At 43.0% G+C, this 24,658-nt stretch overlaps 2 protein-coding genes across 4 annotated transcripts; both read right to left on the bottom strand.

The window, feature by feature from the left end:
• Window positions 1-2,695: 2,695 nt before the first annotated feature.
• Window positions 2,696-5,610, bottom strand: LOC117835985 (cold-regulated protein 27). 3 transcript variants are annotated; one of them, XM_034715329.2, is made up of 4 exons: window positions 4,955-5,610; window positions 4,088-4,502; window positions 3,237-3,370; window positions 2,696-3,139 (listed from the first exon to the last, which is right to left on the bottom strand). In XM_034715329.2, the coding sequence occupies exons 1-3, from the start codon at window positions 5,027-5,029 to the stop codon at window positions 3,261-3,263; spliced, it is 600 nt and encodes a 199-aa protein (XP_034571220.1). In that variant the 5' UTR covers window positions 5,030-5,610; the 3' UTR covers window positions 2,696-3,139; window positions 3,237-3,260. The 3 variants fall into 3 exon arrangements, with proteins under 3 accessions (XP_034571220.1, XP_034571218.1, XP_034571219.1); XM_034715327.2 differs by having other exon boundaries at window positions 4,076-4,502; window positions 4,955-5,606; XM_034715328.2 differs by having other exon boundaries at window positions 4,076-4,499; window positions 4,955-5,604.
• Window positions 5,611-8,213: 2,603 nt separating this feature from the next.
• Window positions 8,214-13,505, bottom strand: LOC117840344 (protein STRUBBELIG-RECEPTOR FAMILY 6). The gene is made up of 16 exons (XM_034720850.2): window positions 13,180-13,505; window positions 11,993-12,125; window positions 11,823-11,894; window positions 11,658-11,732; window positions 11,508-11,579; window positions 11,336-11,407; window positions 11,150-11,221; window positions 10,995-11,060; window positions 10,848-10,913; window positions 10,468-10,772; window positions 10,096-10,379; window positions 9,596-9,867; window positions 9,259-9,394; window positions 8,894-9,024; window positions 8,631-8,787; window positions 8,214-8,546 (listed from the first exon to the last, which is right to left on the bottom strand). Exons 1-16 carry the CDS (start codon window positions 13,280-13,282, stop codon window positions 8,403-8,405), a joined length of 2,160 nt encoding a protein of 719 aa, XP_034576741.1. The 5' UTR covers window positions 13,283-13,505; the 3' UTR covers window positions 8,214-8,402.
• Between the last annotated feature and the right edge of the window lie 11,153 nt (window positions 13,506-24,658).

The following is a 24,658-nucleotide window of genomic DNA, read 5'->3' as shown; positions in this document are numbered from 1 at the left end:
ACCGCTTAAAAAGATCTCCAACCCGAAGTAGCTCTCCACGTTATCCACGAGATTTTGGGGCTAGGTTTTTACACCATTTTCGGTCATCATTTCACCTGTTTGAATTAATTAGCTTTTGTCTTAAACATCTATTAAATAGTATTTCACTAATCACTATCACTATATATGACAATTAGGGTTCTTGAAATAGAGAGAACCAGTTTAATTTGCTGTTGGTGATTTTTCAGTCACCTGTTTGATATCTATTAGTGTAAGCAATTAGATTCATTTGCAACCTCGTGACCACCACCACTACTGCAGCTGCACATGAGCACATCAAGGCATGTTTGGTTGCAGCCCCGGGGAAGCTGCAAGTGCTAAGCAGGTCGATATGGCCACAAGGCTGGAAATCGGACGCGTGGAGACAAATCGGAAGTCTGGAGACGCTGCGTGCAGGCCTTCTTTTCAAGGTCTGATGCAAATAAGCCCTATATGTCTGCCTCAGCGATGGAATCAGGTACCTCTCGTTAGGTTGACAGCTCCCTGCTCGGCTAAGTGACTACACCTAGTTTAAGGGGCCACTATGTCCAAGAAAAAGGCATTCGTGAAGGTTGACAGCTCCCGAGCGTTTCATATGAAAGTTGTAGATCTTGTCGAGCCATACAATTTTCCCTGTAAATTTATTCCAATTAGAGTTCGGATGAAGAAGATATGGCCCGTGCAAGTTTCAGCTCCTACTGCGGGCCTGCAGTTCAATGTTCATGTCTGAACCTTCCAATATCCAAAGTCCAAGTCCAAATCCAACTTGTAGAAAAATCCTTCATTTATGTTATATTTCCTACGATTTTGCAATATAATCCAAAACACAACACATATGCGAATATGGGGTTATTTCAGGTGCCAAGTGGCGAATTAGTATAAGAATATGCCTGAAAACACTAGTTAAATAGCACTAAAAGTGAATAACGAGCATCAACATCATCCGACCCAACCTAGCATGGATGATGGCGGTATTTTAGGAGATGACATGGATATGGGGTGCATTGCATGATGCTACTGCTGCTGCTATGGTTTCATGATTCATTCTAGTACCCATCACTAATATTTAATTTATAATGGTTAATTTATAATCTTTATATGCATTAGAAAGTATTGTAACATAATTTCTATTTAACAAACTCAAAAGATATCAGATTCTTCTTGTATTAAAAATAAAAGTGAACTATTATCAGCCTTAGGGTATTCAGGTCATGTTAACATCCAGGGAAGATAATAACTGAAAATAATCAGGATTGCCAAACACTCAGTTTATTCAAACACTAGATTCTCCAGTCCTGATAAGCTTGCTACATAGGTAAGCGAGGTCAAAAAAACGGATACAAACAGGGCTATAGGGTGATCCGATAATATATAATTTTACCATCGGACCTGATGTGATGCACACAGCACATACTGCAGTCACCGAGTGGTTCGGTGACCCATAACATTGGTCCTTGAATCAATCACTGACACCCATTATGCGTAATAATTGCGGGAAACTTGTCCAATTCAATTTCTCTAAGTTCCGCTACTTCTTCTTCGTATCTCGGGACTTTAACTGAGCTACCTAGAGCCTAATTTCACAAGTGTGCATCTACTCAAAGACTCATCTAGGTTAAGCTACTATTTTTCACCCCTTTATAGTACGGTCAAAAGAAAATTTAAAACCTATGCTAATCAAGTGTCTCTCAACAACAAACCACACTTGGAACTAGCTTGTCCTTAGCCTTCACACTTATCCTTCGAACCAATACAATTTCAAACATATGATGTGGGCATTAAATACCATAAAAGCCTATCATTGTACTAACTTATTGAATGCCACTGCAAAACACACGTTAGTCGCAATGATCATGTTGTCAATAATCGTCAAAATTGAATTAGAGGTTTAGATGTTCTTTTAAGGAGCCACTCTTAAAAAAAAGTTCATTCGATGAAGGATGAAGATCGGCAGAAGTAACCGATATGGAGCCCGTCACTGAAGATGCATCATTAATGACACACATGTAGCTAAACAGGCCATAACAACGGCGCAAGTAGGGGAGTGGCGTGTAGCTAGCCTTTGGGCCAGTTTGGCAGGGCTCCTCGCGAGGGGCTTCTCGTGCGGAGCCGGAGCCGGAGCCGCGGAGCCACTTTTTTGGGCTCCTCCATGCAGGCCTAAAATGGCTCCGGCTCCTCCCAAATGTGCCAAAAAATAGCTCCGCGGTCAATGCCGTTTGGTGCGGCTCCGGCTCCTCCGTGCTTCGGTAAGCGCACGGAGCCGGAGCCGGAGCCCTGCCAAACTGGCCCTTTGTGTGTAGCCTGTTGGAGGCTGATTGTAATCCTGGTGATTAATCATATGAATGAAGCTATGATCCACAAAATAAAAAATCCATGCCTTCGTACACGTTTCGGCCTCTGTTCGGCCCAAGATATTGCACGTTTAGCGTGAGTACTAGGCCCTGGGCCTGTCCCCGGGCGTCCATGTCAGTCAGATTCGATGAACCTTCATTTTTTTTTTTTTTTTTGAAAAGGATTCGATGAACCTTCGAGAGATAGAAATGAGGAGTTGAACACAATGAGACTGAAAGAAGCGATCACATCGTGGCCCGGGCCCTGGCCGGTTCCACAGGTTTTATTCCCGGGTTCACAAGGCTAGCTCAAGATTTGACTCGTCACGAAACGATACAAAAAGCGGTTGCAGAAAGTCATTTCTTTTGAGAGGTTTGCACAAAGTCTGAAAGGACTAACAACATTTGAATCATTTTCCATGCCGTGGAAGGTATGGATGTTAACATAAACTTTGCAGGCAGTAGTAGCTCAAATTCACCAAACGAATTTGCTCCAATAGCACAAAAATCGAATTGATTTAACAAACACCAGGCAATTCACCCACGGAGTGAAGATACATCCTACGAGCACAGCCCTTCACGCCGCAAAAATAGACCACGGACCGCGGTAGAGAGCAATTGCAGAATATAATTCAGTTTGCGCCACCAAAAGACTTCAAATAGCACCTGTAACAGTGTTTCAGCAAGATCCCAGAACATGTCTTCCATGACATCCTTCAGGTTTTGGAGCGCCTTGGATTTCACCAGCTTTTGTAGCAGCTCGTGCTTTTCCAGAAGAAAAACAAAACAACCTGAAGATACAGAGAGCCGAGGTGAGCACCAACCAACCCCCTGTGCAAAGGTTAAATTCACCGTCTATGTTGTGAATGACTTTCTTCTAATACTTACAACAGATCTGGATTATTGAGCCCATTACATTCCCGGGTCATTTGGTGCCCCACTGGATGAAGTAGGCCTCTGTTTCTTGCACGGTTCATTACTAGCATCAACCTCCTCCTCGGCAAAATTTTGATCAGAGACTTCTGCAAAAGGGTAAAATGAAATGTCTTTGTTAAAATCCCTCAGTTCTGATTAGATGAATAGGATGACAATTGGAAGTGTTAAGTAGTGGGTTAATCTGACATATACTATAGACATTAGCAGGTGCAAGTGATATCTGACATGCATACAGTATGTATTTCCATGTTGATGACCTGTTTTGTCACACTATTGGGAAGGACCCAACGACTTGGTTGCATGATTAACTGAAGGATAATCTTTGTGGAACAGGAAACCAAATCTGGAAATATCTTAAAAGGTGCAGAATAGATGATTAAGCATGCCAACCGCTAGCACTTTCTTAACAATTTATTCTGACAAGGTAAGCACAACAACACAGGGAGCGTCAAAGAGCTAGAGACAAAATGATTCCCTATGTTATGTCATTCATTGAATTCCGAGTGTAAAGCCAATACGTGCTCTCTAGTCTCTTTGCGACCAAAACCCATTCTGTAATTTAATGCTCATTTCTACAGGTGTGTTATATCCTGCAAGCTATGGTTTACACTACTTTTTTGGCAGATTATGGTAACTACCTGCAAATCTATATGTTAAATTGCAGCACCGTTCTGGCATGCTTATTCGTCAACCTAAAACTGTAATTTTGAACTCTTTTATCACTCCATAGTGAAACATATAGTGCAGAAAACAATATGCAAACAATGTAATCAGAGTACTGAAGTTGTGACCTTTGCTTTTACCAATAAGATTTTGTCTGGCACAAGGCTTCACTTCTCCCCCATGCATCCTGACCTTCTCTCGGACCGTGTCTGTTCCTGACCCGTAATCATCAGCCATAGCTTCGGCACAATCATCACGGCGACTCACACCAGCACTGCGTGGCCTAAAACGCCTGACCCATGGATTCTCAGGAAGGTAGTTCATTCCAGCATCACGCGTGCAAGGTTGGTTCCTCTCAAACCTGATATTCTTGCAAACACCCTCTTGGATCACCTTGAACCCATTGTTGCCCAGATGCTTCTTATTTGCATGAATCCCATGGTTCTGATGTCCATATAGTTGGTCCACGAAGGATGCCTCCATGGAGCTTAAGTAGGAGCTGTGCCGCTCATTTGTCCATCCGGATGACATCAAGTCCCGAACTTGAACATCCTGCTGAAGAATCAGGACATGTCATGGTCTAAAATTGCTTGTACCAAACAAAAATTATTGAAGTACAATATTAGTAGATTATAAGATAAAGTGCTAGCTGAAGCAAAGGTTGAAGGTCAATATACTCATATATATTGTATCAATCATTTTTCACTTTTATATCAAACAGTAGATAAAGCCTTGAGGAAAATGTCAAATACGTTGCCATGCTCTATCTTTTAAGAGCAATAGCGTGTGGACAGCACCAACAAATGAATTGTGCGGTGATTTACAAGAGCTAATTAAAGAAGGAAAATTGTACTGGATGTGAAATTATTAGGATTCAGAGGCGAATTAAAAGACTCCCAGAATGGAAACATGCTGCAGGATCCAAAGAAAGAACAGAATGAGCAGCCCTCATCACGCACCAACATAACGCTCTTTTGTCAGTAAAAGCAAGAATTTTGATCGATTACCTTGGCAGCACTGGCGGGCAGGGTCAGCGGCTCGTCGTTGATCAACGGCTGGGGGTTCAACGACACATCCCCCATCGGATTATTTTTCAGAACCAGGGTAACCGATGAGTTCAGGGAATTCCGACGAGTTTTGGATCTCTCCCCTTTTCTCTTTCCCAAATGGAGAGGGGAAAGGGCCTATCCGATTGGATATTATCAAGCCAGGAAACTTTGATGTCGAAGAAGCGATCAATTCGAACCAATAAAAATCAACGAAAAATCAGGGGAAGGGGGGGGGGGGGGGCGCAATGAGTCGATTGATATTTTCGATGCCGCAAAAGAAAATCAAGGAAACGGCAGAGAAATCAAGCTGGAGAGCCCAAGATATTTCTCAAGATTCAGACGGAAACGAAACAGCTCTCCGTGAAATCTGATGCAAACAGACGAAAAATCTGAGAAATAGTATGCCTCGGAGAGAGAAACGAGAGGGAGAGAGAAACGAGAGGGAGAGAGATCGAGCTCTGCAGAGGCTGCCTCGAATTTATAGCCTGCGCGCCATGCGGAAGGAAAATCAAACGGGACGGAGGAGAAGGCGAAGATGGAGAGGGAATGCAGATACATCTCAGCTGGTACGGGGAGCCTTGTGTGCAGGTGAGGAGAGGAGGGGAGGAGGGGTCCGTGGGCCACCAGCCGGGCTTTACGATGGCGTGGCGGTACTTTTCCACGTGGCGGCGTGGGGCGCCTTGGGGCGGAAAATATCTCGTGCCCGATATTTTCTGCGGGGGGTTGGGCACTGCTGGCAGGATCCTGACTGGCGGGGCCCGCGGAGGGCTAACCCATCGTGAGCGGAAAGATCTCTCTGCGTCCGGGGTGCCAGGCGGAACACGCTGGCCGAGAATGGAGCTTGGCAGGCAAGGTCGCACGAGGGATCTCAAACGGAATTTTTCCAAGAATATCATCCATAGATATAGATATTAGTAATATCATATTAGGTCGGTTCTTTGTCCTCCTAAAATTCCTATCACACCGACACACCGGATATTTAGATACTAATTAAAAATATTAAATATAGATTAATTACAAAACCAATTACACAGATGGAGGCTACTTTACGAGATGAATCTATTAAACCTAATTAGTCCATGATTTGATAATGTGATGCTACAGTAAACATATGCTAATGATAGATTAATTAGGATTAATTGATTCGTCTCGCGAATTAGCCTCCGTCTGTGTAATTAGTTTTATAATTAGCTCATATTTAATCTCCCAATTAGCCTCCAAATATTCGTGTGACAGGAATTTTAATCCGGATTAAAATCCAAACACCCCTTACTATGTGTAGGAGCAATAAACTACGATATCAGATGCAATGTGTACGAATGTTTATACGTCAAACTGCGAATGTCACGCATGACAATTGACGACACTGGTGAGCTGAGGTCCTTTTCCGTTACATACGTGCTACGCGAGATAAAATGTACTCCCCCCGTCCTGCCATGTTACATGTTTGTTGTTTTGTTGTTAAAGTACTCTTATACTTTACTTGCTTGCACTTTTATTAGTACAAGTTAAAATGGTTTTTTTTCTGTAAAAATACACAAAGTTGTACATGTACTTATGTTTTTCCTTAAACTACTTTGGAGAGATGAGGATACCCGTTTGCATCCTACAGTTTGGCGACTTATTTATGGGGATGGATTTGGTTTGGTATTTCTAGACAACTTGAAGTTTTTCAAGATTCGTGCATGTCTTAAATCAGCGAGATGTTTCTTGTTTTGGATTTTGTTCTGTTATCTCCGTGTATGTGGCCCGAATGTATTCATTATGGTATCTTTGTCATCAATTTTGACCATACGCATTGTGCTCTTTGGCGGGTTCCACTCAATGTCCCTTTTTTTTTAATCCGAAACACTTAGGTGTTCCGCATATATTAATAAGAAGTTAGGATGGTTCACAAGCAAATGCGAGCCACCAACGATTCGTCATAACTCGATCTATAATTCTCAAGCTTCTCTTTTTTCTTACTTTTCGTGATTAAGTGTATAAGGTGATTTGGGGTATTTTAGGGTCCATAGGTGATTGGTGTGTTCCACTGTTCCCGCATTTGTTTAGGGTTTTATGGTGATTTGTACGGGAAGGGGTAGGGACTTAGGGTCCATGATCGTTCAAAGGAATGTTGTTTATATGCCCCTTGGCTAAATTTCCCTGTATTAGTTTATCTGATTCTGGTCAGCTTTCAGTTGGTGATTTATGAATGCTTATTCTTTGTTCAGTATGGTGGATTTACGAATGCCATCTTATACATTTTTAATTGTCTAGATGCAATCTTGATTCTTAGTTTATATACTGATAGTAGTACAGAAATTCTGTTCACTAGGCTTAATATTTTGTGATTATATTCAGCATTATTGATCGGTATAATTTTTGAGAGAATTAACATGAACCTTAAGAAGTTATGGACCCAAGTTCTGAGAATGGGCCTGAACCTTAATGAAGATATTTGCTAGGAAGGAGATCGGCCCATGCTAGGCAATGTAAGGTTTGCTTGGGCTCTTGACCCAATTCAACGAAAAATAATGTAATTACACTATAAGGCCGAGCCATTAAGTTTTTGGTGTTGGTTTTGGTTTAACGCTTGGATATTTGGGTAACCTGAATTGACCTACATACCCTTCTTCTGGGTCACCGAAACATATATAAGTATATTGCATAGAGATTTTTTTTTTGTTCGACAGATTAAATAGAGGAAATGTTCAGTTGTCAAAAGTTGATACGGAAAAATGTTGCAAAAGAAAAATAGCTGGAATGAACTATTTCACTGTTCCAGCTGTCAAAGAACAGTTGGCTGAACCATGAAAACTAGTTGGAATGGAGAATAAATATGTTAAGTAGAAAATCGGCCTATTCGCTTCAGATTATTCAGCCGGCTTATCAGCCACCAAACAGTATTTTCCTCTCACAATAAATCAGCCGCTTTATCTTTTCAGCCAGCTTATAAGCTGAAGCGAGCATGCCGAATGTCCAGGGAAACGTATATTGAAATATCATTGACTTTTTTTGGAGTAAAAATATCATCGACTCTTGATAAGGGACCAGTTGTTGACCACCTTATAGAAATTGCTGTTTTTTGTGAATTTAAAAATCTTCCCATATCACAATTCACGTTTCGCATATACTGTCCACATTATTACACTGACGCTTAGCTACCAGTAAGTACGATAAAGGTTACTCCAGGGTCCAGGCAACACAGCATTAGGGTTTAGGGACACCAGAGGCATAACACACCAGCCTGTATATTTCATTATACGAAACAAAACCTGTAATATGTACTGATAGAATTCGAAACAGCTGTTTTCCCCCCTACTTTTTCCTGCAGTACGTGTTGTGTTGGGGGACCAAAAGTTAACAGTCGCAACAGTAAGATGGTATGCAGGTTCAGCACAAGATGTATGTATTGTTTCACTTGTTAGACGAATTCCTGGTCCTGGTCATCCGGTCGCCGAGAAGCCTCCTCGCCGTCGAGCATTCTCCTGGTCATGTTGGCCCTTTGAACGAGCCGGACCAGCGCTTGCACCACCTCAGACATGGGAGGTCTGAACTCCGGCTCAGGCTGTACCAGCAAAGGTTTGGTTCACATGGTTTGTTGTTTGACACATGTACTAACCGTGTTGTATGTAGGGACTGAAGTTCATACCTGGACACACAGTGCAACAACGTCTGCAAAACGGGAGAGGGATTTTGCGGGGTAAAGGCCCTTGAGCGCCGGATCGACCATCCGGTCCAAGGCGTCGATGTCATGCAGCTGGGGAGTTGCCCACCGGACAAGTGATTGCTCTGACCGGGGCCTAGAGCTGTGTTGTTATGAAATATAGTCAGGTCACCATAATAGCCAATCATCAATCACTCCATAGACAACTAGTTAAAAGCAGTGCAGGCAGCTAGTGATGGTAGGGGTACCTGTCAAATGGCTTTCGGCCTGTCAAGAGCTCCAGCATGACAACTCCAAAGCTGTAGACATCACTTTTGAGGGTATACTGGCCAGTCATGTCCACCTCAGGGGCACCATATCCAGAACCCTGATCTGAAGCCTGCAGATGTTTCATTTTGAAGCAACATGAAGAATTTGTCTGTGATATGTGGATTTGATCCATTTAAGAGCAACTATATTATTGGTTGTTTTGAACTAGAAAATAACTGTTGGTGTTCTTTCATGACTAAACAAGGTTATATCCCTAACATTATAGAAAGTCCACGGGCCATAACTAATTAAGCAATGGACTAGGTGCTTCTTTACAATATATATACTTCTAAACATGCTTTACCTGGAATTCAGCATCTGGAACAAAACTTGAAAGTCCAGCATCAGAAATGTGAGGATTGAGCTCTGTGTCCAGTAAAATATTGGATGACTTGAAGTTCTTGTGAATTATAGATGGAGAACAGATTTCATGAAGATACCTACAGGAAGGTATAAAGAGTAAATATGATGTGCTTGCCGACAGGGTTCCATTAACCAAAGTGAATGCAGACATTGTGTGGCAACATATAATTCAATGAGCATATTCTTTTTATGAGGGGGGGGGGGGGGGGGGGGGGGGGGGGGAGCAAGCATGAACAATGAACAGCTAATCACAGAGAGGGGGGATAAGATCCACTTACTCTAGTGCACGTGCAGAGCCCAATGCAATCTTAACACGAGAATTCCAACTGAGTGGCTTGTTATATTCATCTGAGAGATGAATCATATCATGCAGTGAACCATTCCTGTGGAAATCAAAAACCAGCAAGTGCTGTCCATGCTCCATGCAGTAGCCCACAAGCTCACTGAGATTGGGATGGTGCAACTTTGAAATGTTGGACACAAGCTCATAGAAATCATCTGATGATTGGCTAGGCAGTGCTGTACTGTTTAGTTTCTTCACAGCTAGAACCTAATTCGAGAATGAGGAAAAAGGTAAGTCATACATCATGTAGTACTAAACTGCTGTCCAAAATATTTGGTAGCATATAAAACAAAAGTATGACAGAAATGTTGAACTAGTGTGGAGCAATGATCTGCAAATTTTCATTTGCACAACTGTGATTTAATGGACTTAAGTCCAACCTTTCTTGTCAAGAAGAAACCAAAAACTCCTTAATGATAATGTACTGCTGTTTACCTTTCCATCACTGAATTGTGCTCTGTACACACGTCCAAAAGTACCCTCTCCAATAAGGTTGTCCATGCTGAAGCTATCTGTTGCCATCTGTAGGTCAGCAACCGAATAAACAGTTGCCTTCACTGGTGCTGCATTACTTTTCTTTGCAACAGGCTTGCTTGCAATATCATCATCATCAAATGACTGGTTTCGCTCAATCTTGGGAGGTGGTTTCAGGTTAACTGCAGCAGGAGAAGGCAAAGACTCCACCTCTACAGTGGTAGCCTCTTGAATAGGCTTCATCTCTACCATATTGTAGAACCATACCACTATCAGCATGACACTATAAAGCAAAGCATCTATTTAGGCATATGAAACATCAGACAACCTCACCTTTAACTTCATTTGAAGGGAATGAATTAAACGGCTGGCGCTGTTCATAGTGCTCTGGCATTGCACCTTTTCGTTGTTTCCTCTTTATCAAGAAGAATGCAACAACTGCTCCAATAACAAGAACAGATATGATGATGCCTGCTATGGCTCCAGCACCTATGCCAGAGCTTCCACCAGAACTTGAGTTGTTACTTCCATTGGAGTGCTGGCCTGGGCTTTTCCGACGGTTGCTGCGTGAATGTGGAGGAGCAGTAAATGGTGGTGGTGGTGGTGATGGGCCGGTGCTCCAGGAGTTACCATCAGTTCTGTAAACAGACACATCATTAGTTGAAATACAGCCCTCTACATCATCACAAAACCAAGAGTTGAGTATGACGTACTGTAGGCTATTTATCTTCTTTAGCTCATTAGGAATCCAACCAGTGAAGCGGTTATTTGCTACGTTCCTGCACTCAAATAAGTATAATAAAATACTGTGCAAAGTATGTAAAACACACCATTTATGTATTGCAAATGTATTTACTCACAAATCATCAAGCGGAAGATTGGCAAGTACATTGATTGAGCCAGTAAGTTGATTGTTCTGCAAATACCTATGAAGCGACATGGGTTACAGCTCTATAGGAACAAAAACCAGCAATAAAAGTTAGATCAAATAAAATACATTGGTCATCTTTCTTACAGTGTTTTCAGGCTTGACAACGAAGTGAAACTTTGTGGTAGATTACCAGTAAGAGAATTGGAGGAAAGGTCTCTGTAGCGATTTCAACAGAAATATAATCATAGGAAGCATATGTTGGAAATGTGAAAAAGAAGGGTATATAGTGCAAGTTTGGTTACACTAGGATTAAAAAGAGGAAATACTCACACTGTCGTCAAACTTGGGAGGTTGGAAAATATATCAGTGATATCTCCTGATAGTTGGTTATGATTGAGGTTTCTGTATATACATCGAAAAATTCCATTTAGCCCTTTACATATAACCATAGAATTAATACAAATCCAGTTTCGACCCAAAAAGAAACAGAAAATGTACTCACAAATACTGAAGTTTAGGCATCGTGGAAATTGAGTATGGCACAGCTCCAGAGAACTGGTTCCCTGCCAGATTGCTGCAAATCAACAATCCACTCAGATGGCATGTCATCAGATGAAAGAAGAGTATACATGCCAGCATCTAAAGGACTTACAGTCTTTCAAGCTTCTTATTTGGAAGATTGTACGGAATCTGTTGACCACCACCGAGATTATTTTGGCTCAAATCTCTGCAATGAATTGGGAGTAAGCTAATCAGCAACAAGTAAAACTCCAGAAACAGAACAGGACTACATGAGAGGGACATGAATGAAACTCACAGCTCAACGAGTGAATCCATGGTGTTCATGTTGTAGGCCAGAGTTCCAGAGAGTCCCAATCCCGGCAATTTACTAATAGGGTAGCCATTACAGAGAGAATACATCAGGCAAAAGGCACAAAGCAGTAAACTGAGCAAGGAAGCAATTACAGTGGATTATGTGAAGCTCACATTGCAGTGACTGAGGATCCAGAGCAGGTGATGCCCTGCCATGATTCGCTGCAGGGGTCACCGCCGCTCGCCTTCCAGCCCTGCAGCTGTCCCGGTGAAGACATGCTGGTAAACAGCGTGTTGAGGGCAGTAACTGCATGGCAGAAAAAGAGAAGAATCAGTATATTGGATATGGCGTGTCGTTGAATAAACACCAGTAACTATGAGTACTTGTAAATCCAAAGTTGGGACCAGTCACGCCTTGAGATTCACATGATACGAGGACCAATAATATAAATCGCAAACACAAATAGTAAAACTGATCTACCTTCTATGTGCCGTGATATCATAGATCCATATTGGTTATTCACTGTTTTTGATAAAATTAAAAAAATTGTATCAATACTAATTACTAAACCAAATACTAAAAGCTGGGTAAACTATAAGAGATGATATTTCTTTCCTTCGAATTATAATTTCTAATCCAGTCATTAATCCAGAGAGTATCCTCATTTTCTCATGTGCGACATAATTCCCAGTTTCTCCAACCAAACTGTATTTGGAACAACCGAAAGTAAGCAACAAAAAAAAACTGCATCGAGATTTGGCTCAGAAACTAGAGAGCAGGAGAAAGATGCAACATTTCCGGAAGAACCAAATGCAGGTCCCTTGCTCAAAGTGGCCATCAAAAAGACTGTCTTCTCTAGATTGGCTATCAAAGATTGTGATATAAATCAACAAAAGTTTTATCGGAGCATGTGCACATCAACTGACGATTCGGGGAGCGTGGGGAAACAGCTCGAAGTCCCCCCACGCCTCCCAAGTCCCAAATCTGTCAAACTACTACTTTTGACCACCCAGCAACACGAGATTCAGCTGATGAAAGTGGACCTAAAGAAGCAGCGGCAGCAGGGGGAAGGTGAACAAGTTTCCACAAATCCCAAACGAATCAGCACTTCAGCAGTAACTAGATGGTGGGTACAGGTATTCAAAGAAGCAAGCAACAGCAACTGAACTCATACATACACCCAATGCCGCGGCAAAGCGAAATACCTCAAACCTTGCCCCCAATCGAACCCGGGGCGGCCATGAAAGGAAAGAACAGCAAGAAGCATATCGACCAAGAACCGTGAGAAGAACGAGCGTGGAGAGACAGAGAAATGCGATCACGAAAAAAAAACAAAGGCAGGATTCCGTGTGTTGCCCACCATCATTCGCGTCGGTGGCCGCGGAGACCAAGATTCGCCGCGGGGTCCAAGCGCCGAAGCACAGGAGGACGAGAAGCCATGCGGCCCAGGCCGCTCTCGCCATTGCTCCACCACCTCGCCTCCCTCCCTCTCCGTCAGGCCCCTCCTCCTACAGGGCCACAGCAATGCTCTCTCCCTCTCTCCCTCTCTCTCTCTCTCTCTGCCTTATAGGGCCATGGGAATGGGAAGAAAGCTGCTTTCTCGGCTAAAAAAATCCCGCCTTTTGGCTTCAGTATACTGGATTTTCTCGGGGTTTCCTGGTTTTCTTCAGTTTTGGGGCTTTTTAAATTGTTCACTCGGCGCTGCTGAATTCTTTGGGTTAGTATATTAATGGGGAGCACCAGAGCACTGCGAGCGGCTGCGCCCGGCGCGCGAACCGAGGCGAGTACCCGAGGCTACAGCGAGTGGGGCCCGCAAGCTAGTGACCCCAGAGTCCGTTACGGTGCTTATTTGATCGTCAGCTCTAGATCGAACGGTTAGGATCGATTGGCCCCGCCCGAGCTACAGATCGTGGTTTAATTTGCTCCTACTCTAACTTCCTTTTCTACAGAAATAAATTGCATTTATATGTTTGTGGAGTAACAATATATATTGTGTAATGAAAAGACACACCACCTTGCTTAGCAATAAAAATACTGAAAAAAAATCTTGCATCGTTCAGGGGCAAAAATCTTGCATTCCTCCAAAATTCCTATGGAAGTTCCTTTGATCCGAATGGGATCTTATATCCCAAGAACCAAATTTTACACCAAGTTTGGGCTAAACAGTGTAATTTGTGAAGAAAGAATTGCCAACGGGGCTTTAAAAATGCTATAATTTTGTGTTTCATGTTTTTGAGACTTGAGAGTGCATAGAAGCTAGATAAACATGGTAAAAGCAACTTTGCACTAAGAAACAAGAACGATTGTTTGTCCAGCTACACATGTAAAATCAATAATTGAAAATACGATCTTAATATGTAATTAAGTTTGTCAAGATAAATAAATCTAAGCTTGGATTACGAGGCTACCCCATCTAATGATGCTCCAAGCATACAAAATCCATCATTAGTCGTTCCATGTTCCAATCCGTGATAGGCTATTCATCTAACCGAAACAACTAACCACTTGACATGAGAATCGTTCCGTGGAACCTTCGCTGGCTGCAACCATTCTGTATTACGGAATGTTCTTCTCTACCGAACTCTTGGTTGTTGCTAACCTCTAAGGTAAGGATCGAGCAGTAAACTTCTGACTATCCCATAGTCGCAGAATTTTTTTTTCTTTTTTGTGGTGCTTAATCTCAAGTTTTATGGTTATAATAAGTTCAGTAGTTCACAAATTAAACCCTCCATTGTAACTACTGTAATGTATCAGCTGTTCCAAATTATAGGTCGTTTTAATATTTTAAGGCACCTAGACATGGTATTTATTTAGGTGCACAGTAAAAGTAATAAATTTAGAAAAGTTAAAATGATCTATAATTTGGAACGGAGAGCACATATTGTTGATTTCCGCAGCCTTGGGCGTCGAGAGCTAGGAGACCAATCAGTAGTCTGGCAACATGCAAATCCTCCTTTGGATAATTATTTATTAGTCAGATAAATCATGGTGCGGCCAACCTCCATGAGTCAGGCACTGGAACCTGGATGCTGTGCAACCAGAAACCAGCTCATCTGGGTAGGGGCCCTGATCGAGCCCTTGATATGCCTAATTTAAGGTAGGTGGAAACCTCACTTTGTCACATAATTTAAGGTGTGCACAAACCAGCTCAGCTTGGGCTTAGGTGATGTTCTCTTCCACTGACTTATTTTTAGCACGTGTCACATCAAATATTTATATACTAATTAGGAGTATTAAACGTAGACTATTTAGAAAACTCATTACATAAGTGGAGGCTAAACGGCGAGATGAATCTATTAAGCCTAATTAATCCATCATTAGCAAATGTTTACTGCAGCAACACATTGTCAAATCATGGACTAATTAGGCTTAATAGATTCGTCTCGCCGTTTAGCCTCCACTTATGTAATGGGTTTTGCAAATAGTCTACGTTTAATACTTCTAATTAGTATCTAAACATTCGATGTGACGGGTGCTAAAAATAAGTCAGTGGAAGCAAACGGGGCCTTAGTGTCAGCTCTCCTGGGTGTTGAAAAGCTCTCCTTTTTCTTTCATTTACAAACAGAAAACATTTTGGCATTAGTGGATACTGGATAATATTAATTTAAATCTAGAAGATTACGATGGGGTATTTGTCATAATTAAATTTGAGAGCTTTATCATTGTATTTATTTATTTATTTGTTAGGGGATAATATTGATACATACATGCGCCATTAGTCTTGCATTTGTCAAGACTAATGGCGGCGTGGTGAGGACGTGAGCCGCTGTATCCAATGTATCACTACTTGTTTTTATAGCTCGATGGATCATGAGTGCTTCATCATGAAATGGGAATAAACGAAAAATGTTTATTCAAAAATAATACAAGGACGTACGTCGAGCTGCTATGTAGGAGTATTAGCTAGTTGACATAAAAAAATACATGAATATTGAGACTACCAATCATTTTGCAAAATATTTAGTTTGAAATATGAAAATCCATTAATGTAGATTTACTTTCATAATTTATAAGTACTGTAGCGTTTAAAAATCTTTTTCAGTAGGGAACAGTGGTACATACCTGTACGAGTCATAAATGAGTGTGTACTGTACAAGTTATTGTACTCTTGAATGGACGAAGCGCACAAACGTAATAGTTTTCTTTTCATGGATTTTATGTACTTGTTGATTAATTTACGGCGCCCCTTTTGTGCCGACAGACGAATTGAGGTGTACTTGATACACTACATACTGTGAAGAAATACACATGGAGCCGCCTTCTTGGAAGCTTTATCTCACACGTACTCGGTGCTCCCCTCCGTGAAAATGAGACGGCAACCTTCCCCATGGCGACCCCTTACCGGTGGTGCTGGTTGGTTGAATCATCGGGCATCATTCCCAGGGCGTTGTGTTCCTCACACATGTGAGACTCATGTAGTGTGTTACGTTGTTTGTCAACACGAGTGGGTAGCACTTCGTTTTCCTTCTCAGAGGGAACTAGTAGTAGTATCTAGGAGAAGCAAGTTGGTGTAGCACGCTGACTTGTGGAGGTACACACATTCGCGGAAACGTGTTATGGGTACGACGGCTGGGAAGCGTATGATACGGTATGAAGGTGTTAGGCGCACGCGTACAAGAAAGCAGCAGGTGCTTGTCGGTGTCGGAACCACCGTACTGCGAGCGTGAGACAACAAGACGCAAACGTGATGAAAGGGTCGTACTTGTCATCACTGGTCCATGCACCCCACTGACAAGCGGGGCCCACTCTAGGGCGGCGATTTGAACGCGATCGTGCAGCATACGCCGCTGCTATACCAGGTACCAGCTCACGGGGGACTGGGACTCTGCTGGCCCGCCGTGATGACATCCCTGAGCTGAGATGAATCAGGCGGTCAGCTATCGTCGGTCAGTCGGCCCCACTAGATGCACGGCCGGAAACAAACAAATCGCCGGGGGGCGGAGCGCATTCTTCCCGGCCGTCCGATCACTCGGTACATGGCCCGGATCGCTCCTGTGCTTCCCCTCCACCGCTTTGACACCCTACCCCCACCGCTCCCGGGTGCGCCGTACTCCACTCCTCCGTCCATATTTGGCTGTTAGAAAAAAAAATACAAATGGCCGAGGAAAATTGATGTGGGCTAATTACTCCTCCCGTGCTAGCTGCTATCGATGACCACGTCATTTATTTTCGAAAAAAAATTACTTGTAAATATGAGTCGATGCTGTCGGCTGTCTGCAACGTGACGAGCTAGCCTAAACACAGCGGTGGATTAGAATACAAGACACGCGGAGCAGAATACATGAGTGGCTACCTTTATTTTGTCACATCAAGGACGGCCCGAATCAAGGTTAACGCCCCGATAAAGCGTGCCCGTCTTGCCTCATCGCCACGTTACCTACCTCCACGCTGGGGTTTAGACACTAATCCGAAATTTAATATCAGAAATTTTATATCTTGCTGGATACTCAAAGTTGCATTTCTAAAATCCGAATAGGATGAATATCAATATTTGACACATCTTGTTACTGTTCATATCCGAATTCGATCTGAGAAAAAAATACCTATATTTGATCCACAATATCGATTCGTATCCGATCCGCTTTCATCCCTACTCATCACCATACAACAAGACAAAACGGCTACAAGCACACCAACAAAACCTATAATTTTGCTCGTTCCCAGTTTCTACTTTCTTTTAGTCTTTATTTTAGATTAGAAAGGGTAAAATGATGTGAGGACATCGGCAAGACAAATGTCTCCAGAGATACATTACCTCGCTTGCATTTAACACAAAGATGGAACTTGTCAACTTGGATTCTGTCTACAATTCAGTATCAGTGTTTCTATTTTTAGTTAATTATTCCTTAGTCTGTAGGTTACATGCCTATACCTGTTGATAGTAAAATTATATGCGGTGACTTGATCAATCTTAAAATTTATCGACTCAATTTCAAAGATGTTCATAGGAGCATATTAATATGTTGAAAAGAAAAGGAGAGAAAAGGTTAATTACGACAAAAGATATAATGTATGTAACCATCCTGACCTTCTAGAATATAATTTGGGACAAGTTAATGATCTTTTATTTTCTTGAGATCATTATTGCACCTTGAAGTTTCAATGTTTGATTTGTGACCACCAACTCCACCCGATAAACAATTTTGTTTTGGCATCCATTGAAACTTTAGATTAGAATCTATTTAGCGATCCATGAAAAAGTTCCGAAATAATTCCTCCTGAAGTTCTCGCGTTGCAAGCAGACACTAGAACCAACCAATTATGAGATTGAGTGATGAAATGGGCACACAAGGACGAGAGCTTTCCCCACCAACTCCACTCCGAACAACCTCCTGGGAACAAAAGGTTCCAAGTGTCCCTTGATCGGCACATGCCTACGGGAGAAAATGCATGTTAGCGTCAGATCAGCCAGCCAGTTCACATCTTTCAGGCCTTCAACGCATCAGAGCCCGTTCCTTCCTTAACGCGAAATGAAGATAGAAACATTGCAACTAACGGCAACAAAGGGACGACAAGCTGATCCATCGAGTGAAGATTGTGAGTACCTTTTGTGGCAAGGTACCAGCTGCTCCACCAACATCGTGTGTGGTTTCCATGCCATCACATAGCAACAGTGTTGCATTATTGGTCAAAATCAATCAGTACGATGGACACATGCATGATGATCTCAAATTTGGCATCAGAAAACAATTCATTCTTATTAGTGATTGAATTTACATGGTGAGCTATCATGCATGCATAGTGAACCTCCAATCAAGCGAAAATGTCGGTGTTTCTCGTTGACATTGATCACGTTGATATTTCAAGAATGTTATTGGTAAATGCGAGCAAACTCTATTAGTAATTAATAACAGTTAACTAAGGGTTTGCCATGGCTTGCTCATGTTGTGAACTCTAAGTCGTGGCTACCTCAATCAAGTGCAGTAGCGAACATCCCTAGGTTTGCACCTTTCTGATGATGATTCTTTACTTCAGAAAAACTCCCCAACCACCGAGCTATGGCTATAAGAGTGCACGCACACCATCCTTTCTGAATCCTAATTAAGCTTTTTATAAAGTGCTTAACGAGTACTTGGACTTTAATTTTTCTTGTGTTAGCCAACTTAATTAAAAATATGAAATGACCATTCCGAAGGAACTTAAGAAACCACTAGACTACTACTTTTCCTGATTGCATTAGCAAAAGGATAGAAATTTTAGAGTGCTTTAAAAAAATGACTATATGACGATGTTATATTTGATGACAAATATAAATATTTTCACATGTCTCACGAAACAAAAAAATCATTTTCATATAAAAGCACTGAACAACTCCATGTATTTATGTCTGAAAGTTTAGAAGCCAGATTGCACGTGTAAATATTCTAGCTAGAACAAAAAACAAAGCGATCGAAGGCATCAATATTTAGGCCCCGTTTGGTAGAGCTTTGGCTTCTCATAAAACGGCTTCGGCTTCGGCTTCTTCGGTGTAGTGGCTTTTTTAGTGAAGTTGAAGCCGTTTTGCAAAACGTTTGGTAAAACGGCTTCTCAATGGCAATATATGTAATTTTATGATCACTTAATGCTTGGAGAGAGAGGAGAAGCCGGTGAAGCCACTTTTTTGCGGCTTCTCCCTAGCTTTGGTGGTGAAGCCGTTTTGAAATTGACCCTTTGGTAGGGCTTCACCAAAAACCAGTGGAGAAGCACTTTGAGAAGCCTTACCAAACGGGCCTTAGTTGTTCTGTTTCGCTAACATTGCACTTCTTCTTTCTTAAAAAAGGAAAATGATAAAAGAAAGCAGAGATTTGTCACCATCTCCGTTCTATAGCTAGTCCATGAAGTGTCGTGCCTGCCAATTATTAGGAGCAAAGCACCTAAGACGTGCCAGGTCATATGTTGATGCAACTGTTAGTTGAGAGGCATGCGTACATGCATGTGGTCACGGTGCTCATACATGCATGTCACTCTTTATTAATTCCTTGTCTTTGACATAAAGCTAGCTACGAACGATTAGGCTTCATTGACGGTGGGCACTCGCAACTGGTTAACTTGGCCGTGCAGGGAACAAGATTAAAATACACGCGCGGGATTATTAGGTGGAGACGATGTTTTGGGCACAAAAAACATACGATGTTGTTGGCAGCGTTAGATTCTGTTGTGAAAGATCAATTAAGTAAATAATTGTAATTCTTTCATGAAAAGGCTAACCCTTGAAACGACCCACCCTCGCAAGGATCACCCTGAAGGGGCCAACCCCTAAAGAGACATCGAACCTTGAGACATCGAACCTTTTATGCATATCTTTTCATTATGTATAGATACGTAATCACACTATTCATTCAATCCATGAACAGAATATTATCAGACCCTCTGCTCTCCACCGGAAACAAAGAAGACCGGATCCAGAAGGCCTCAACACCGCACTGGCACCATGGGCGGCTGCTTCTTCCCGCGTTTTTATTGTCCTGCAGGACGACATGGCCGTCGTTGTCGTGGTTTTGGTGGCCGCAGTCACCTGACTCCTCGTGGATGCCGTCTCCTCGCTCCACGACAAGGACTGATGCATGGCATTTTCTGCCATCTCGGTGATCATCATTAGCATCGATGAATCCACTCAACATCGAGAAAAGAAAAAATCGGCCGTCATCACAGAAGAACAAAAGCATCAGAAACTGTACGCAATCGTTTTGCTCTTACCATTTTCATGCATTCTAGATGGAAAATGGAACTGCGTTCTTCAAATTTTCCCCAATATGTCCATGCTCTTTCTGTTTGCCTTGCTGCCTCTGTCGATCTCCATGCGCTCTGGTGGTGGCACAGGCATCCTGACGGGACTAGCCTATGCCCTTGCGGCAGCCATGCCCGCAGGACTGCCGAGCCATGCCGGTAGCGCCTCGCACGAGGTCTATTGGAAGCCGCGCACGTGGCCCCCAAGCCAAGCCAGCGACGCAGGCCACACAAGACAGGCGCCCTCGGCACCCAGCCCACTCGGGCATTCGCCGTGGGACGTGTAGCCCAGCCTACCAGCCTCGCTGGGCCTCTCCTCCAACTTCTGAACGCCGGCGGAGGCCGGCGGCCAGCGGAGCCGGCGACCTGGGGTGGCGGCCGAGCAGGAGGAGATGGAGGCGCCGGACTCGGCAGATGGCGTGGCGCGCGCGGTCGGGAGTCGGCGGCATGGATTCACGCGGCTGCATGGCCTTCAGGCCGGCCGGACATGGTGGCGCGGCCGTTCCGAGGCTGGCGGCGGCACGGTGCCAAAAGGCGGTGGCGGCGGCTCAAGGGAGGCGGCCGGTTAGGTTCCCTAACCGACCCTCCACCCCTTTATACGGGCCAGCACAGGCCGACCCGCTTTGGGCCTTCGGCCTGGAGGCCTGCACAGCCCGCAGGCCGGATGACAACCAGGCCGGCTTGGGCCGCTACTGCTGGGCCGCCCGCAGGCCAGGCCGATGCTGGGCTGCCACGGGCCGAGCCGCCAGGACGAACCAGGCTACAAAGCCACCTCCGTTTTATAACCCTCAAACTTACCTTTATTTACATGTGTATAATATTCATGTCTGTAATATTCAATTAGGCATGTTTCTATTTTAGCCACTAGATTGTTATGCAAATATGGGTTGTCATGCACATTATTAGATATACCATCAGGTATTAGCACCCATGTAATAAGGATGCCAAATTTACCACAATAATTGAGCATTATCATGATCCGCAGATCTTTCATTGGTGTTGAATAATCTTTACATATGCAATTTATTTTGTTTGTATAATTAATACTTAATCAATATTATACATCATGTACAAGGTGATGCAAAATCAAAATTAAGGTATATAAATATGATTTTAGAAAAACACAAGATGATGCGACCTAGGCACTAGCTGCGATAAGTTCTTATCTAAGAATTTATTTGCACTGAGATCGTGCTTTTAGGCAGCAAATTACTTGCTCATCACTAAAAGGTTTACATCCTATGATGATTACCGTCAATGTGTATATCCAAAGATTCATGGAATACAAATTTGTAGTAAATATGACTATCAAATCATTCATCCCACAGGAATATAAACAATATATTTATAGCAGTTGCACTGCCCATTGAAATATACCTTATTTTGTTGCAATATATTTATTTTGGTTGGTGGGGGATCGTCGGACCTGGAACTCGAAGGTAAAAGCGAGGACACAAGACACGGATATATACAGGTTTGGACCGCCAGAGTAGCGTAATACTCTATGTCCTATTTGGAGTGTTGTATATTGCGCCTGCGCTTGGGTGTTGTTTTACCTTAGTTTAGGCTTGAGGATTTGATCCTCTGTTGTGGTTCTACGAGGTTTTCGCATACCGATCTAGGGACCCTGCCCTCCTTTATATACTTAGGGGGCGGGATTACTAGTCGGTTACATGGTAGGAGTTCTAGTAGGATTATAAGGTATGAGTCCTAGTAGGATTACAGGGGAATCCTAGTAGGAGTCCATCTTCTTCCTTCCTTGCGGGTACCGGGGATCTATCCCCGATAGCATGTCATTCTTTGCCATGATAGCCTTTTGCCTTTCTTCAATCTTCAAGAGCTGCTCATCAACGTACTTCTTGTGGGCATACATCTCATCCGCATTGTGGCGGCTCACATTGAAGTAAACAAATAATCCTTGAGATAAAAGTGAATATCCCCTTCTTCTTTTAAGCACGAGAAGGGGGAGGCTGTGAGAGCTAGATGGTCCATGAGACGTGGAAGGTCCTTGAGATGAAGATGTACCATGAGAAGGTCCTTGAGGTGAGGAGGAATAGCATGAAAACCAATCTTGATGAGACGCTCAATATGACATTTGGACATGTCTTTTCACTAACCACACCATTCATTCAATTAATGAAGAGAATCAAATTCATTCTTTCAGTCTCTCTTTCTACTCTTAACAGATTCCACACGGCTCCTATTGACAAAAATTAGACGATACATAGAGCTGGGTTTGCCGATTTGGGGACAAAGTTGAAGGCAAAAATAAATTGTCAAAACAAATAATAATGATTAATGAGAACCGCTCCGGTCACCTTGTTAGAAAATTGTACTGCCGGCCCTGTTCCCATTTTTTAAAATTACATTTCCCATGGACCTCGTCTGGCCTGGCCCTGTCCTGTCCAGCCCATACTGACCCATTTCCAACCGATCCCATCCGCGCGAGGCAACGAGCATACGCAGCAGTTGTCGACGATGCAGCTCTCAACAGCGGCGGCACTCCACGCGCTAGAACGTCCTGATAGATCGCGAGATGAACGACGTCCACTGCCGACTCTTGGGCATTGAGGAGCTCTACCTGGAACGCCGCTGACGAGGCAGTGCCCTCTGAAAGAGTGGCCGCTGTAGCATCCCCTGCGCCGTCGAGGAGATTGAAAGTTCCTGTTTCAGTCGTGTCGCCTCGTTTTCAAGATTTTGAACTGAAGTCTTTGAATTCTTTAGTTATGTTATAATGTTCTTGTTGTTTCCTTCTCTTCTTGTTGTATCGCCTCAATCTCTGTTGTAGCGCAGCCTTGGCTTCTGTCAAGGTAGGTAGACGTGTTGTCCATTTGTTCCGTAACTGGTCATTAGTTTGCTCTAGAGTTGAAATGTTATCACTTTGCTTTTGTAGCACCCTCTCTAAGTTCCTGACGGTCTGTAACTCCCGTAGAGCTGTGTTCTTCTATTCAAGTAGTTCTTCAATTTCATTAATAGTTACTTAATAAAATAGTAATTAATAAAACCACAGCTCTACCCCAGGACGGGACCAAGTGAAAAGATGTAATTGCCTGTGAAAAGTAATAAATAAATAGTTAATTGATGATGTAATTGCTTTAAGATTCGTGCACCTTTAAAAAAAGTACCGGAAAGATTCTCTAATAATAGGCAAATCAACATATTATATATGACAAATCTGATTAAGTGATTATTTGCGGCCGAATGAAAAAATCTGCAAACAAAATGCAAATCCGTCTCCAATCGTTTCATCCGGCAGGTGCAAGTCAATGGTATTAATCCAATGATGCAACCATCACTTCTTGCTTCTTAAACGTGCATAACCTTTGCCATCTCCAGGTTGTATGACAGTACGAGTCCATCTAATTTTTGTCCGAGCATTTCTTTTATTTTCTTTTCCGACCATCGGACTCGACTTGACAGATCCTGAAACCGTGAGCAGATGATGTAGCCCGAGCTACACGTGCAAACTGATCCGGCCCACATGAGTGAGTACGAACTTTTGGGCCGGGATTCGGTGGCCCCTGAGAATTCGTACGGAAAAACAGTTCCCAACCACACGTCTCCGTACGACTAAAAATTCGAAATGCCTACTAATTTTTCGAAGACTGAAAATTATTAGAGCTTGTCAATCGATAGATATTTTTTGAGGGAATTATCAATCGATATTTAATCGCATTTTCTGAATCACATGATTAATTATGTTGGCATTGCCATCTTATACCCCCTAACCGCCCTAATCGCTGCTGATAAATTAGGGGGCTGGGGATGGTGCTGTCCCACGCCGTCCAACTCATGCAATTGACACGCATGTGTATTGTCGAAGGTTTCATTGAATTTCTAAACATCTCTCGGTTGATTTTTGCGATCTATTTTCACTCACTTTTCTATGGCTGGGATTGTTTGAAGATGCGTGCTATTTTGTGTTGTCTACTTCGTTTGTGGGCCGAAATTGTTACTTTGGGCCGCCATCGTCCTCGAACAAAAAAAAAAAAACACTTCAGTCGTTTCTGGCGCGCCGCCCGCCGCCGCCGTGAGAGATCACTGGTGCTTCGGTCTGCTCGACCTGGTGAGAGATGAGAAAGCCCAGGACGAGCATGCCCGGAGCAGCAGCCACCGTCGCTTTCGAGGCGTCT

Source organism: Setaria viridis, chromosome 9, assembly GCF_005286985.2.
Source record: "Setaria viridis chromosome 9, Setaria_viridis_v4.0, whole genome shotgun sequence".
Taxonomy (NCBI): Eukaryota; Viridiplantae; Streptophyta; class Magnoliopsida; order Poales; family Poaceae; genus Setaria; species Setaria viridis.
Note: the sequence above shows the minus strand (reverse complement) of the source record. Positions and strands in the feature narration are given on the sequence as shown.

Excerpts from the sequence above, each read along its gene's own strand:
- LOC117840344 (XM_034720850.2), bottom strand. The coding sequence starts at position 13,282 with ATGGCGAGAGCGGCCTGGGCCGCATGGCTTCTCGTCCTCCTGTGCTTC. Across the intron at positions 11,733-11,822 it reads ATGGATTCACTCGTTGAGCT|AGATTTGAGCCAAAATAATC; the intron begins GTGAGTTTCATT and ends AATTCATTGCAG. Across the intron at positions 9,868-10,095 it reads CACAATTCAGTGATGGAAAG|GTTCTAGCTGTGAAGAAACT; the intron begins GTAAACAGCAGT and ends TTCTCGAATTAG.
- LOC117835985 (XM_034715327.2), bottom strand. The coding sequence starts at position 5,029 with ATGGGGGATGTGTCGTTGAACCCCCAGCCGTTGATCAACGACGAGCCG. Across the intron at positions 4,503-4,954 it reads TGCCCGCCAGTGCTGCCAAG|CAGGATGTTCAAGTTCGGGA; the intron begins GTAATCGATCAA and ends CTGATTCTTCAG. Across the intron at positions 3,371-4,075 it reads TCTTATTGGTAAAAGCAAAG|AAGTCTCTGATCAAAATTTT; the intron begins GTCACAACTTCA and ends ACCCTTTTGCAG.